Source organism: Delphinus delphis, chromosome 1 (assembly GCF_949987515.2).
Source record: "Delphinus delphis chromosome 1, mDelDel1.2, whole genome shotgun sequence".
NCBI classification, from domain to species: Eukaryota; Metazoa; Chordata; class Mammalia; order Artiodactyla; family Delphinidae; genus Delphinus; species Delphinus delphis.
The window spans coordinates 112,162,014-112,176,802 of record NC_082683.1 but is presented as its reverse complement, the minus strand read 5'-3'; the positions used below and the strand labels follow the sequence as shown (position 1 = coordinate 112,176,802).

Here is a 14,789-nt window from a genome sequence, read left to right as displayed (position 1 = left end):
TTGTGGTTTCTCTGTTCTTTCTTCTACAACCCATCCATACGCTAAAATTCATAAACTTTTTTACGCATAGCATAATGATATCATAACCCCATCAGAAAAATACATACGTGGACCCAAAAGTTTGCATGTAGTTCCAAGAGTTTTATGACTTTCCAAAGTAAACCCTTGAAAGTCAAAATGAAAATGTAAAGGATTTTTGTGATGGATGTTTTCCACTTTGATATCCTAGCCCCCCCTTTATTGAACATGGTTTGTAAAGGGACTGAGTGAAGGAAATATTTTTAAAGGAAATACAAGTTATTCTTGGGAAAACATGCTTAAAAAGGAAGAAGGGTGAGCAGAAGTTGCAACAGAAAAACTTCCCTGTGTGAAGTTCCTTCTGGTATTTATGTGTGCTACCTAGAGGTGAATATAGTTGATAGTGCCTTCATTTATTGCTGTATTTAATTTAAGGACCCCTGAAAACTCTTGAATTATCATTTCCTGCCGGAGGGTAGTATCAATACACTTGTTAAAAACAAAACCAAAAACACCCTAATTTTTAGATATCTTTCGTTTACATTTGTTTAAAATATGTGCAGAAATCTGATTAGTCTAACTAGAACTTTATCTTTGAGACCTGATTCTGTTTTTAAGAGCCCAAGTCATTGTCGTTGTCCCTTTGGGGAAATTTGGTTTTTCTGCTGTTAAGCCTTAAACTTGATCTTGGTCCTGTTTTGGGGGAGGATTTGGTGGGTTCCCGTTTCCTGTTTCCACATTCATTTGGCCAAATTTTTTTTTTTTTAATCTTCAACAGTAGTGGGTAAGTTGTTATTCTAGAGGCCCCTTGTGTGTCGCTTATCACATACTTATTTGACTTTTGCGTTAATAATTGTTTTAACGCCTTTGTGGGCACGTCCTGAATATGCTACTCTCCCAAGGCCCTTGGCGGTGAGTCGCGGAACGGGGTTTGAGGACCTGCCGGGGAGATGGCCCTCCCCGGGGGGGCGGGGCCAGTTGCAGGCGTCACGGGGCAGCTCCGCCCCTCCCCCCCCAGACGCGGGCGCTGGTGGCGCCATCTTTCCCGGCTGCGGGAGGGGTCACAGGTCAGTGCCGATCCTAGCCGCGAGTGAGGAGGGCGAGGTGAGTGACCAAATCCGGCCGACGTCTTCAAGTCCCGACGGGTACGAGCAGCAGGAGTGGGTTGGCTCGTGAAAGGGAAGGGCGGGGGGCCTGATGGCGGGCCGGAGATGCAGCTGGGGGAGGGGAGCTGTCGAGGGGAATGGGGAGGGGGCGGAACCTCCGGGTACCGCTGGTGTGAGAGGACCCCTGCGGCCTAAGGGGCGGTGTTCCTTTGGTCCCCAAACCTCATCTTTCTCACTGGGCTCCTTCATGCTGTGCCGGTGCTCCAGTTTGAAAAGAAATTCAAAATTTCTTTGTCTCTTTATTCTTTCTGGAAAGTGTAATAATTCGGAAAACCTGTGATGTTTCATAGGAGTGAGCTGTCCCGGAGGGAAGGTGAGGATGTAGGGTTTCTTAGGGAAGCCAGAAAGGGAGCAGGAGTAATAGGTCAGAGTATGGGAAGGTAGGGCACTGGCTCTAGGACTGTCGTCACGGTGTCTGAATCCTGGTTTAAATATTTTCTTCTTTATTTCCAGGTGCCTTTTCCTCGGGGCAGCCCAGGATTCTCCAAGAGGACAATGGATTCTGGAACTCGCCCAGTTGGTAGCTGTAGCAGCCCTGCAGGGCTGTCACGGGAATACAAACTAGTGATGCTGGGTGCTGGCGGTGTAGGGAAAAGCGGTAGGTGATGTTTTTCTTCCATTTTAAAAGAAATTAGAATGAAAAATTCTTAGAACAAATGCCCTCCACCCAAACCAACTGGGAGACTGACTATCATGCAATATTGATACTTACAGTTCTTTCTGTGGGTGACCTTTGTGTGGATTTTAACTTTCCTTTCTTGTTTTAAAGCCATGACCATGCAGTTCATCAGCCACCGGTTTCCAGAAGATCATGATCCCACCATTGGTAAGTCAGATTATCACTTCGGTTTTCCAAATAAACCCCATAAAAGTGTCTTGGTGTCAATTTTTTCAAACAATTTTCAACCATTTATATTTTGAGCCTTTTTTGGTGTCTAATTCAGATTTATTTAATAAGGATATCATAGCAGTTGGTAAGCAAATGGATTTTTTTTCCCTAGCTTAACTGCATATGTATATCAGCCATCTTAGTCTGTCTTTTACTGAGCATTAGTGGGACACTTTCTTTGTTATATTTTTATGGTTGGTATATTGTATTGCCAGGTTAAGGGAAAAATTTAAAAGCCACTTAACGAAGCCTTTTGCTATTATTTTTTCTAAGGGTCTGACTTGAGACTGAGTCTGTAACTATGAGTCAGCTGGTTTGAACTTCCACAGAAGGAAGCAGAAAAACAAGTAGAGCCAGCCTGCTGAACTCTTACAACCCAGACATGCAGAGCCTGGACTTGTTCCACTAGAAGCCTTTAATTTACTTCCTTATACCTCAAGTTCATTACATAGCAAGGTCTTTCTTCGTGTCTTTTATAATCCTTAATGCTCTATTGTTAGTAAAACAGTGTTAGAGAGTAAAAAGTAATTTTGTTTTGCCTTTTTTTTTAACTCCTGTTCTATGTAAACACCAAGAACAAGAACGTTACTATCATTCCTGAACCATAAGGAGGCAGGTTTGATTTTTTAGGAGTTATATCCCAGGATAAAAGAAAAATGGTGATGGGGATAGAGGAGGGCAAAGAATACCTGCCATATTACTTGTATTTTCAGGATGTGACACTTTGTCGTGATCCTGGGTCTCTAGGAAGGATTTCCATTGGGTCAGTCCTCTGCTGCTCTTTTTTCCACAGAGCCAATGAGTGTTCTGTGCTAACCCATCTTTGGATGTGGTCATTTTATATAGTAGATGCTTCTGTGGCTTGGGGAAAATAGAAACAGTTCTTATTTTTTCATGTACTATATTAAATTTAGAACATTGTTCAGGAATTCACACTATGGTGGGAATTCTGGGAATAAAATTAATGTAAGGCCTAGGATAATTTACTTAGAACTCCAGAAATATCTTTTCCTGGGACTTCCTTGGTGGCCGGTGGTTAAGACTCTGTGCTTCCACTGCAGGGGGCATGGGTTCAATCTCTGGTCAGGGAACTAAGATCCCGCATGCCATGCAGTGCGGCCAAAAAAAAAAAAAAAAGAAATATCTTTTCCTTTCTTCAAAGTAAAACCTGGGAATTCCCTGGTGGTCCAGTGGTTAGGACTCAGTGCTCTCACTGCCAGGGGCCTGGGTTCAATCCCTGGTCAGGAAACTAAGATCCCACAAGCTGCATGGGGTGGCCAAAATAAAAAAAAATTTTTTAATAAAATTAAAAAAAATAATAAAGTAAAACCCATATCCTTGTCCCCTGAAAAGTTACTTTTTTTAATCAGTTGATTTTTTTTTTCCCCCAGTCATCTGCTCTTCTGACAATATTATCTGATTTCAACAACAAATACTTTCATCTCTTGAGTTCCTGTTATGTGCCAAGCACTGTGTTAGGCCCTGGGGGTACAGTAGTAAGCAAAAAGATATGGGGTCTGCTGTCATTGAGTTTACAGTTTAGTGCAATTTTGTTTCAGACTTTGGCTGCTAACTCTAAGAAAAACTTTATATTGTAACCAGTACACATATAAGTATATGTTTGCACACATGTATATGTAATTAAAATATCATGAAACTATATTTACCTCACTAAGTTTGGTGCACTCATGTATTTCCTCTTTCATTTTAGATTTCTGCTTGTTTACTTTCATGCTGGTCCCAACCCATTAAATTCATCCACAATTTGCAAATTCTAATGGATCATGCGTGACCTGTAGTTTGAGAATCATTGATTTAGTAGGCTCTTCATTTTTGAGGAAGAGTCAGAAGCAGGGGTTCAAGAAAAAATGTTTGAAGGAAATACATAAGGATGTAAGCAGCAGTTGTTTGAATGATGGAAATACTGAGTGAGGTTTTTCTCTTCTTTTTTACTTTGCTGTATTTTCCAAGGTTACCATAAGAATACATAAAGAAATGTGCTCTCATAAAGGAGAAATTATGACAATATGGATTCTTTAGAAAATAGTAAACTCTGGTTTTTGCTTTTCCTATAATGTTAAAAATGAGGAGAACTATAGCATATGGTTAAGTACATAAAGCTTTTGAGTCAAGCAGCCCTTGGATTCAGTTCTGGCTATGTCATTAATGAACTTTGTAACATGGGGAATACATTTAATGTTTTAGAGTTTAATTTTTTTTACCTGTAAAATGGAGGTAATAATACCTACCTCACTGAATTATTGTCACTGTTGAATGAGCTAACATATGTAAATCACTTAGTATAATGCTTGGCGTCTAATAACTATTTAGTAAATGGTAAAGTTACTTTTCTGGCCTAACATTTTTCCAAAAGACAATCTCTCAACTCTTTTAGAATTGTAGGTGAAGTCTAATAAGCTTAAGCTATGAATAAACTTATGTCATGGTTTATGTGGGAAAAAAGAAATTAGTTGAAGACCCAATTTACATGTCTCAATGGAATTAGGAGCTTCCTGAGAACATTTGGGCACTTAAATGTGTAATCTACTTCTCCATAAGATGAATTTCAAAATAAGGTTACATATTCCTGCATTTATGGGTTAATAGTACCACCTTTCTTCCCTTCTGTAGAAGATGCTTATAAAATCCGGATCCGTATTGATGATGAGCCTGCCAATCTGGACATTTTGGATACGGCTGGACAGGTATTAAATCCCAAAATGCTATGAGTAAAGGCCTTTTTGTGCTAGTAAAGGGGAGGGGAAGACTTATGCAGAGAAGATCATTAGTTCATCTCTTTTAATTTTTCATGCACTCTGACTCAGGATAGCAGGTAACCAACATCTCTCTTTAATCTGAAATAAATAGCTAAAGTGTATATAGTTCCAGGTTGCATCAATACACTAATAATCCTTGTTTCCCTCTAGGCAGAGTTTACAGCCATGCGGGATCAGTATATGAGGGCAGGAGAAGGGTTTATCATCTGTTACTCTATCACCGATCGTCGAAGTTTCCATGAAGTTCGGGAGTTTAAACAGCTTATTTATCGAGTTCGACGTACTGATGATACCCCTGTGGTTCTTGTGGGAAACAAGTCTGACCTAAAGCAGCTAAGACAGGTGAGGATAGAGTAGAAAATTCTATGTGTAGTCTTGTGGGATTAGTCATTTGTGTTCTCTGTTTATAAATTTCTTTGCCTTAAAAAGAAAATTTTAAGTTAGCTTCTCCCTAGCCTGGAAAACTTCCCTGTATCTACTAATGTGCTCTTATTTTGGGTAAAATCTGGATTTTAGGAATCAGTTTACGGACAAAACCCACAGGATAATAATCAGATGACAAATAGAATACACATTAAGTGAAGGATCATGGGATTTTCATTTTCTAAAACCTCAGAAGTAAATCTCTTTATGTTGCAAAAAGAGAAACTTAGGCTTCAAGGTATACTTCCTGATGGTGAGAATTATGAGCCATGGAAAGGGAGAATAAGAGAAATTGTAGAGGATTTTAGAATAAATGATACCCTTCAAGTTAGCAACAATGTTTCAAATTTTGCTGTTTGGTATAGAGTTGAAGGAGTGGTGAAAGGGGCACGTTTATCACTACCAGTGAAAGCAACGAATGGTACAAATTTTTAGAAGTAGTTTGACAGTAGTTAAATTCATAATGCTTCTCAGTTAATTCCTGTTTGAATTAATCTATTCAGGGATTTATATATGAATTGTTCATTGCCATGCTTTTTATGGTAGCAAAAAATTAGAATAAGTCTAAATGTCCAAAAGTAGGAGAAATTATGGAATATCCGTCATTGGATATATTGATTTCAGGTTCCTTATGGTTTTCAGTATTGTAGTTTAAGTATACCTCTCTTTGCCTTGTGATTTACATTCTTGAAATGAAAAGTATGAAGAAAATTCAGATTGTATATTTGATATCTATAACTATTCCCTGTTCCAAAAAGTTATCTTTAAAATAGACTAGAAATAGAATCACATAATTTGAAAGCAGAAGGAATTAGAAATCATGTAATCCAGCCTCCCAGCATTACAAATATCACTTTGCTCTGCTTGGACCTTTCCAGAGTTGAGGTACTCTCTTCCTGTTAAGGTAACCCCTTCACTTTTTGGGGCAGTTGTGATTATTTTCTGCTGTTACCACTATAAATTTTCTCATGTTTACATTTTTAAAGGTCACCAAGGAAGAAGGATTGGCTTTGGCCCGAGAATTCAGCTGCCCCTTTTTTGAGACATCTGCCGCATACCGCTACTACATTGATGATGTATTCCATGCCCTTGTACGGGAGATACGTAGGAAAGAAAAGGAGGCAGTGCTGGCCATGGAGAAAAAATCTAAACCCAAAAACAGTGTATGGAAGAGGCTAAAATCACCGTTCCGGAAGAAGAAAGATTCAGTAACTTGAAGGGAAGATGTGAAATGTTTATCTGTGAACTGCAGTCCTTAATCAGAGCAGTCCAGTAACCTGCATTAGTGAGCATGGTGCTTGTTCTTTCTCCTGTTATGACTGTTATTTTAAAAATAACTGATGAAGGGGACATGCCCACTAGGAGTTTTCAATGATGTGGTATTTAAAATATTGTTTCTTAGCTAATTCTGATTTTATTAACCCAGTGGAGCACTGTCTACTTTTAAATTGTCACATTAGAATTCGATTTACCAATGTTTTGGGTTCTGTTGCTGATATTAATTAATGTAAATTTTTTATACCCCGGGGAATACGAATACCATACGTGTTTGCCCAAGCTCACAAGAGGAATTTTTTGCCATGCACTATTCTGCATTCTCTTTCAACTGCAATTTCCTGGGACTGTCCCAGGTAAGGACTTCAGTTTTTTCTGTTCATGCTGTGCTTCCTGGAGACAGAACAAAAATCATGGGGAAATCAGTTCTAAAGAGATTGGTGCTAAAGTTCAGCAAATAGCTGTGGAACTGACTCCTGTTGCAGATTATGGAGTGATGATATTGGGGAAATCAGGCTGTATGTTTTTGCAAGAGCTTGGCTAGAAAAAGTTAGGATCAGAACAGTGCTCCTCAGAGGAGCCTGTCTTTTCTAACAAGTACACATTTGACCCAAATGCACTGGGATGGATGAGAGCAAAGAGAAACATATAAGATGTAATGAAGCTTTCTCCTACAAGGTTATTTTACTCTTCCTTTCAGGGTTTTGCCCTTCTTTACCTTCACAGGTAAACATTTTGGGAACCATTACTGGGTTACTAAACTGTTGTTTAATCTAAATCCTTGGTTGGGACAGCCATTGCCTTGTACAGGTTTATTTTTTCCCCAGAGATGCACACACAAATACATTTACATTAATTGCTTCCTAGTGCTTTCCCTTAGCTTCCCTGTGCTCTCTAGAAGAGCTAGGCCTGGCAGAATGTTTTTTAGGCCCTTCGTCAGACTGACTGCATTTTCCATACTGAAAAGACATCAGGAGTTAGTAAAATTGTATATGTGCCTCCTTGACATAGACAATCACTAGACTCAGTGTTCTAAGAAAGCTTGTGGCATTTCTGTGTAATGAGCCAGTCTGAAGCTTTAAAATTCCCATATGTTGAGTTTCTCATTGAAGATTTCTTTACAAGGACCTTGCTAAGTTCACCTCAGGGTTTTGCCTGAGCCTTGACAAAGCTTAGCCTAAGACAGTACCACTTTGATAACTGCATAGGTGAGAAACTATCCTGTCTTCTTGGGAAGAATCAGCTTTAAATATTGGTGGTGAGGTCTTTCTTTTACAATCAGGATTATTTTGATACCTGAACTTGTTATGTGTGGAGATTAAGCACAAAAGTGCTAAGAGTAATGTAGCATATGTTGAACATTAAATGTCACTGAAGCAGTGTTTGTGACCACTTTAAGAACATGACTGTGTAGCATCTCTTAAAAAGTGCACAGCTCAATTCACTGTTTTCCGTTTTTATTACAGTCAGGACAGGGTTGTTGTATTTTTTCTTCCAATCAATGGTATGTGTTCTAGGTTTAAAGGAAAGTGATGGTTGTAACTTCTTTAGCTGAGTAGTGATCCCTTTTGAAACTCCTGAAATGTTTCTGCTACCAAATAAATCATGGTTTATGGTACTCAAGCCATCCAAAACTGAAAGATGCAGAATTTGAATCTATGCAGGACAAAAATCTTACAGGAACCGTAGCACTTTGGAAGTGTGAAGTTAGAAAAGAAGTACAGTGCAATTCTATTTTAACAGTATTTCACCACATTTAAACTAGCTTAGAGCCTGTTAGGTTTAATGCCTTAGCTTCTCATTACTAATAACCTAGGGAATTGTTATTAGCATCAAGCAAGATGTTGACAGCTATGTAATTATATCTATAAGACAGGAGGGAGTTTGTAATGTATATAAGAAAAATAACAAATGGGTGTTTTTAAGACTATCACTATCATATATTTGATCATTGGATTACTTAGCCCATCAGGTAGTATTGAGAATTCTATTCATGGTGCTAAATAGTTTGAGGGGTATAATATGTGTAAGTCATAGCTCTATTCTTAGTGATTGTATAGTGTAAATAATTTATAAGCTCTAAATAGTCAGCTTTATCTAATTTGAGGGCATTAAAATCAATTAACTGCCTGGAACTTTGAGGAGAGAAAAATTCAGGGACAAGTTGAAAAGCACTGGAACTGTTCATGTCCATACCAGATTGGCAAGTTACAAAATTTGGAAGCTGGTGTCTAGAATTAACTGTTTAGAATTCCAAAAGAGATATATGTTTTAACTTTGTGATATATTAGCAAGAACTGGTCTACTGTAATGTATGGGGAGGAGAGGGGAGAGAAAAGTTTTTCACTTATGCACTTGTATATGATGACAGTTTGTATGACACAATACAAAACTTTTAAACAACTTACTGGGCCTTTCCTTTACTTACCTATGTATGGGTAGAAATGTCTGGAATCGTTACACAAGGGTCATTTTAAGAAAAACTTAATAACTTGAGATTTTATATGCTGGAAAATATTGATTCAAAAAAATCTGAGTGCCCACCGTATACAGAACACCTGTGTCAGGTGCTCGGGAGCATGCCACGGAATGCTCCTTTGTCCAGAGATTACCTCACTGCTTGCCTAGGTCGAGGGGTGGGTGGGAGGTGGAGGTGCTGCCATCCAACTGTGGAAGAGTCTCCCCTGTGTGACAGTGAGCTGGGGTCCCGGCTCTAGGCATCACCTGGCTCTGATTCCTGACCCCAAAGCACTGCCCACTGTCCTGGAGCCAGCAGATGGATGACACTTGGTATTTGGCCATGCCATTGGAGGACTTAGGTTGCGGAGTGTGAACTGCTGCTTCCAGGGCAGGTGCCGGAGAGACCCCACTGATACCCCAGCATCTCTGGGGAGAGGCGAAGGGACAAGGCAAAATTTTTAAAAAAGAGCCTACCTCTTTGGTGGGCAGATGGGAAAAACATGTTGTAAGTGGTAGTGCATTTGCCCACCTGATCAAGGGTTAACTAAAGTTGTTTCGAGTATGTAAACTAAATGTGAGAGAATGAGGAATAATTTTTTATGTGAAGGTCGTTGCTTTTATCTCCACTACTCTAAATGGGCATCAGCGTTGGTAGACAGGACTTAGTTTGGACATTAAGGGAATATATTTTTGTGTCCTCATGATTTAACATTTATTGAGTAGGTCAGTAACTGTCAGTGTGTCCACTATTAAAATGGGTAATGGAAGAGGAGCATTCCATGTTCTAATGTAACCTCTGTTAGGATAGACAGTGGAATTACAGTCAAAGTATTTATGGACACTTACGTGCACTAAGCACTGTTTGCTTGAAGAGCTGTGAGGGATTCAGAGGGCTGTAAAATATCTCTGCTCTGGAGCTTTGATTAAATTTGCATATACAAAACAACTAGAGATCAATCTTAAAGCAACAGATTACTTACTTCAAAGTCAGTGTTACAAGGATTCAAAGAAGGAAGGAATTAACAAAGCTCGGGCAGATCAGTGGAGCCGACTCTTTAAGGGTGAATGGGAGAGGAGGCAAATTTGAGGAGAGATTGAATTTGACCTGAATAGAATAATGAAGAGATGAGATCAGAGATGTAATTTCTGAAATTCCTCATTCCTCGTATGTATTGCTTATTTCCTTTAAAAAAAAATTTGCTTATATGAGTTTAGTACGCTGTTGACAAATAATTGGCAGTGTTGCACTTTTTCCAAAGTCAGTCTTGAGAGGGGTGAGACAAATTTGAAGTCTTACTTTTAAAAGTCCTTGTTAACTTGGCAAACACTTGGCTTTAAAAGATGGCTTAGGGGGCTTCCCTGGTGGCACAGTGGTTGAGAGTCCGCCTGCCCATGCAGGGGACACAGGTTTATGCCCCGGTTCGGGAGGATCCCACATGCCGCGGAGCGGCTGGGCCCGTGAGCCATGGCCGCTGAGCCTGCGCGTCCGGAGCCCGTGCTCCGCAACGGGAGAGGCCGCGACAGTCAGAGGCCCGCGTACCGCAAAAAAAAAAAAAAAAAGATGGCTTAGGGACTTCCCTGGTGGCGCAGTGGTTAAGAATCCTACTGCCAGAAAAAAAAAAAAAGAATCCATCTGCCAGTGCAGGGGACACGGGTTCGAGCCCTGGTCCCGTGCATCACAACTAGGGAGCTGTTTTGTTTTTTCTCATTTTCTCACTTTGACCTCTGGAGATTTTGATTTCATAGATTTCTGATAGGACCCGGGAATCTATATTAAAACAAAAACCTCGCAGGTGATTCTGATTGCAGCCATGCAGCCATTCTTGGATTAGGAATCACTGAGCTTGATGATGTCAAAGTGTCTTGGTAGATCATTGGATGACTGTTTAAAGCAGTGATGAGTTGTAGTTAACAGATGTGGAAAATTGTGGTTCTATGTAGTATGGTGTGGGGATGGGGAGCAACTGGAAGTAAGCAACAAGAAGTCTGCTCTAGTAGTTCATGAGTAAGGAAACAAGGGCTTTGGCTGTAGGGACAGGCAAGAAATATAAATTCATACCTTGTTATGAAGGAAGCTATTGGATAGCACAAAGTGCTGTTAGGTCTTAATGTTTGGGATATTTTGAAATATATATATATATTAAAAAATATATAAATATATGTATATAAATATATATCAACTTTCTAAAAATTAATTATTTTTGGCTGCATTGGGTCTTCGTTGCTGCACATGGGCTTTCTCTAGTTGCGGCGAGCAGGGGCTACACTTCCTTGCAGTGCACGGGCTTCTCATTGCGGTGGCTTCTCTTGTTGCCGAGCACAGGCTCTAGAGCGCAGGCTCAGTAGTTGTGGCGCACGGGCTTAGTTGCTCTGCGGCGTGTGGGATCTTCCCGGACCAGGGCTCGAACCCACATCCCCTGCATTGGCAGGTGGATTCTTAACCACTGCGTCACCGGGGAAGTCCCCCAATCAACTTTTAAATATGAGTTGGCCTTGAGACAAAATTACTGAAATATTTTAGCTTTGTCTGATAGTCCTTGCTTTAAAAAAGAAGAAAAAAACATGATGAGCAGCTTTTGGTTCAGTGTGTACATTCCCCAGCACACATGATTATATCATGAAGTCACCCAGTTTTTTGAACAAAAGCTGCTGGGGTGGGGACATGTGTCATTTCCTGCCCTTCCCAGAGCTGGTTATTACTAGAGTTTATTACAGTTTGCTCTGAGCCAGGGGAAAGTCTTTAGCTCCAGAAATATCCCCCACCAGATACTTTTCTTATTTTCTTTGCAGAGGAGTGTGTAGGTGAGAGAGTGGAGGCAGAGAAACTTATGGTTTATATGAAAGTGAGTCTAACTATGTACTCAAATACGGTGCAATCGACATAAAATCTCTGCTGGCCTGGAAGGCATGCATGCACATACAATTTAGTCAGAAATAACTTGCACAGTCCCACCCAAAACACTGAGGCTATTCTTACTTTCATATCCTTAGACTCAAGAGAGTATGTGGGTCTGGTTGCAGCTAATATACATTCACCGCCACCACCAAAAAAACAACTCTAGACCAAACTTCTTTTGAAACTCTGACTCAGAGTAAATAGGAAGAAGAGGCAAAGGCTTTTTCTGTTTGCTTTAGGTCTGCTTCCTAGACACTATTTTGTTCACTGCCTGTCTGCCTTTATGACAAACCTTTACTAAGTGCCTACTGAATGCCAAGGCTTCGTGTTGGGTGTTGGGAATTCAACAGTGAATGAAAACAAGCATACAGCTCTTGGAGTCTCAGTTCTGTCCTTTGGGTGCCTCTAATTCTAAAGTGCAAAATCTCCTGCGAGATTTGATCAAATCAGGTGGTGGGAGAGTGAAAGGGGGTGGAGGACAAGCAGGAGTTTCAACTCCTTGGTAAACAATAATGTTTAAATGTTAACTTGGAAAAATGCCTGAGAAGAGGCTGATTTGGTGTGAGTGAATGTAAATCATGAAAATGTCCAGTTTCATACAATAGCAGGTGACCCTCTGAAACATTCTTGAGGACATTGGCATCAAGAGCATGAATACATTCTAATTTGCATTAGTTCCCGTAGCCTCTGTTTGCATCTTTCTTTGAAGTCTCCACCAGTAGTGATGGTAGAAAAAAGAGGTTCTGGAGTCAGAGTGCACAGGGTGAATCCGAGCTGCACTGCTTATAAGTGGTGGAACTTGGAACAAGTTGTTTAAATTCCTTGGACTTTTTTTTTTTTTTAATATATTTATTTATTTATTTATTTTTGGCCATGTTGGGTCTTTGTTGCTACACGTGGGCCTTCTCTAGTTGCGGCAAGCAGGGGCTATTCTTCGTTGCAGCGCGCAGGCTTCTCATTGCAGTGGCTTCTCTTGTTGCGGAGCACGGGCTGTAGGAGCGCGGGCCTCAGTAGCTGTGGCACACGGTGCTCAGTAGTTGTGGTGCACGGGCTTAGTTGCTCCACGGCATGTGGGATCTTCCCGGACCAGGGCTCAAACCCGTGTCCTCTGTGTTGGCAGGTGGATTCTTAACCACTGCACCACCAGGGAAGTCCCACTCCTTGGACTTCAGTTTTCTCATCTGTTAAATGGGGATAATAATAGCACATATCCAGCAGGGTTGTTGGAGGGATTGAGTTTTAAATTTATAAAGTCCTTAAAATAGTGCCCAGCATTGATAAGCATTCAATCGTGTTAGCTATTTTTGCTATTACTATTAAAAAGAAAATGAGTCCCTCCTTACAGCTTGTCAGAGCTTTTCAGTTAGATTGAGGTTTACCATGATGTTTGAGGTGAATTACCAGCTCCCCAGACTTGAACACGAGAGCAGCTAATGAATTCCCAGGCTCTTATCGATTTTTCTGTTAGCACATCTATTCCTGGGCCTGCTGAGCTCTAAGCCCTCCTCTACGAGTTTGTTCTTGAACGCCAAGCAGAGTTTTGAGCATTTATTAGAGGTGCTCAGAAGGTGTATTTGACCTAACATGGTATTCGGCAATTGAGATACTCTACAGCTTACTATCTTGTAAAAGTTATACTGAATGAGAATAAATTGTTCTCAGTTTTCTGAAAAATGAATGCCTTGTGGCTAAAACTTATGTTGTTCTTGAATTATTTAAAGAACACTTCAAGCACTAGGCTGTTTGTCTTTTCAAACCGCAAGGTATGGGGGATGGATGAAATTGGTAGGTGAGGCACTTGGTAGGTTGGCAACTCTTCTCAGAGAGTTTGTTACCAGATCACAGGAGAAAATACCTTGGAGTGAAAGGTACTGTAGAAGACTATGTGGGAATTCCCTGGTGGTCCAGTGGTTAGGACTCCACACTTTCACTGCTGAGGGCCCAGGTTCAATCCCTGGTCGGGGATCTAAGATCCCACAAGCTGCACGGGGCGGCCAAAAAAAAAAAACCAACTATGTGATGTTCTTCATTCATTGCCCACCCTGCATCAATTCTTTCTTCCAAAGGAAATGTTTTACTCAAGAATCCACCCATCTCCCATACTCAGTTCTAGGACAGTCCTAAATGGCCTAAAGATAATCCCATCCTCTTTGCCTGTGATTGGCTCAGAAATGACCATGTGACACATTTTGGACCAGCAAGATAAGAGGAAAGAATAGCTAGAGGCTTCTGGGAATGATTGACCTTATCTTTCTAGGAGAGGTCGTTTCCCCTCCGCCCCAGGGGGGTGCTTCTATAAATATAAAAGCCTTATGATTAAGCTAGCCTTGAATGTCAGAATGGCCCACAGAAAGAACCTGGGCCCCTCATAGTATTAGTGACCTTTTGCTGAGTCAACTCTGAAGCCTAACCTGCCTCTGGACTTCCAGTTAGGTGAACCGATCCATATTCTTAATGTTTAAGCCAATTTGAATTGGGTTTCCTGTTAATTATAGCCAAAAACATCTTGAGTGCCAAGATACTCTTACCATCATTGTTATTATATTATCATGTTAGAAAAAAGTAATATGCAAAATTATATACATACTATGATTGGAATCATACAGTGGTTCGAAGAGATTGGAAGGAGATATGCCCAAATTAATACTGTTTGCCTGTAGGTGGATTTTTTCCAGTTCCTATGAATTGTACTTTATTTTATGTGTTTTCTACAATGATCCTGAGTAATGTATCAGGGGAATAAATGTACAGGAACTAAGACTAGAAGACAAAATGGTTGTTAAGGTTTTGGAATCTTGATTTTTTTTTTTTTCCTCTTCTCTATTTTCTAGTGTTCTTATAATATGCTTAGGATGTTAGTTTTGCAATTCAAAAATGTTTTATAG

General features: G+C 40.2%; 1 protein-coding gene across 2 annotated transcripts; it reads left to right on the top strand.

The window, feature by feature from the left end:
• The first annotated feature begins 264 nt into the window (after nt 1-264).
• On the top strand, nt 265-8,969 carry RIT1 (Ras like without CAAX 1). 2 transcript variants are annotated; one of them, XM_060031547.1, is made up of 6 exons: nt 265-1,122; nt 1,638-1,782; nt 1,954-2,010; nt 4,705-4,778; nt 5,001-5,192; nt 6,260-8,969. In XM_060031547.1, the coding sequence occupies exons 2-6, from the start codon at nt 1,680-1,682 to the stop codon at nt 6,488-6,490; spliced, it is 657 nt and encodes a 218-aa protein (XP_059887530.1). In that variant the 5' UTR covers nt 265-1,122; nt 1,638-1,679; the 3' UTR covers nt 6,491-8,969. The 2 variants fall into 2 exon arrangements, with proteins under 2 accessions (XP_059887530.1, XP_059887520.1); XM_060031537.1 differs by having other exon boundaries at nt 265-1,163.
• The last annotated feature ends 5,820 nt before the right edge of the window (nt 8,970-14,789 follow it).

Bases quoted from the DNA above. Each gene is read 5' to 3' on its own strand.
- RIT1 (XM_060031547.1), top strand. From the start codon at position 1,680: ATGGATTCTGGAACTCGCCCAGTTGGTAGCTGTAGCAGCCCTGCAGGG. The intron at 1,783-1,953 runs GTAGGTGATGTT...CTTGTTTTAAAG, and splicing joins TGGCGGTGTAGGGAAAAGCG to CCATGACCATGCAGTTCATC. The intron at 4,779-5,000 runs GTATTAAATCCC...GTTTCCCTCTAG, and splicing joins TTTTGGATACGGCTGGACAG to GCAGAGTTTACAGCCATGCG.